We start from the raw sequence: 1,220 nt of genomic DNA on the forward strand, positions 1-1,220 counted from the left end.
CCCCTCTTGAGTAGCCCCGCCGCAGCACGTCCTTCAGTGTGCCGGCGTCGCAGTACTCCATCACAATCACCAGGTTGGTGGGGCCTGCGGGCCGGGAGGGGGGTGGGGCGCGCGCGCATCAACGGGGGAGGGGAATTGTGGGGGAGGAGCGGGGGGATGTGAGGGGTAAAACACACGGGAACCAGGTGAGGCTGCCGTCGACCAAAGGGGAGGTGTACATACATACATACATTGCTGTGTGCTCCCGACCCTTGCGCTGTGTTTCGGCTTCGGCCTCCGGCTCTCGCGGCCCACAGTGTAATCTAAGCCAAACATGCACACATACATACACACTTACATACATTTACAACTATCCCGACAATTACTTTCGGATCGAGGGTTCCAGACTTGTTGACTTGGGCTTAGGCACAGCAAGGGGGGCAGTTCAACCAACTAATTGTTAGTCGTCTGTTCCTCGCATCCTGCAACTAACAATCGGTTGGCCCCCTGTCCCCATTGCATCTCCCCAGGCTTTCCCCCCTCCCCGGCATTACCTTCCGCCACCATCTCCTCCGTTGCATCTACTCGTCGTACCAACCGCAGGTAGTTACTCGTACCGGTGCTGAGCGTTGAGGGCGGCGTCCCGTTTGCAGCGCCGCCCCCGCCGCCGCCACCGGCAGCAGCAGCAGCATCGGGCAGCTGCCGCCCCGGCAGACTACTGCCCTCGTCCTGGGCGTACCCCACCACCAGCACATCGAAAAAGTAGTTGTGGACCTGCGAGCACGTGAAAACACACACAACCCCGGCACCCCGCCAGGATTAGGGGCATAATAGTCGGTATGGCAGGCAAGCAGGCAAGCGGGAAGGGCAGACACGGAAAGCGTGTGTGTATTGTTTTCTGAAAAAAGCGGTGTGTGCGTGTGCGTGTGTGTGTGTGTCCGCGTCTGTGCGTGTCTGCGTGTGTGTTTGCTATTGTTTGAGTGTAGGTAGTTGTATAATACGAACAACGTGAACACACACCGCCATGTGCGCCGCTGAGATCGAACGGCCGACCTCCAACTGCTAACCACCCGGAGCTCCGTCTTCCGTAGCAACAGCCACCCTACAACACACGGTAACGACTTGCCTGTACGATATGCGGGTGGTTCACAGCTGACGTCACCGCCAGCTCCAACGCATCCCGAATCAACTCCCGCTTTGCCGTACGCACAACCTGCTCTGGATCTACCTGTCGCGGGGTG

At 58.9% G+C, this 1,220-nt stretch overlaps 1 protein-coding gene across 1 annotated transcript in view; it reads right to left on the reverse strand.

Annotated features, from left to right (window-relative positions):
• VOLCADRAFT_94257 (uncharacterized protein) overlaps positions 1 to 1,220 on the reverse strand; it is a gene marked incomplete at both ends in the record, with an annotated part of 18,657 nt that overhangs the window by 8,548 nt on the left and 8,889 nt on the right. The window contains 2 exons of the mRNA XM_002953497.1: positions 29 to 84; positions 597 to 753. Of these exons, the coding sequence (XP_002953543.1) occupies positions 29 to 84; positions 597 to 753 (213 nt within the window). The remainder of the gene's footprint in view (positions 1 to 28; positions 85 to 596; positions 754 to 1,220) is intronic.

This window comes from Volvox carteri, assembly GCF_000143455.1.
Source record: "Volvox carteri f. nagariensis unplaced genomic scaffold VOLCAscaffold_36, whole genome shotgun sequence".
In the NCBI taxonomy this organism is placed as follows: Eukaryota; Viridiplantae; Chlorophyta; class Chlorophyceae; order Chlamydomonadales; family Volvocaceae; genus Volvox; species Volvox carteri.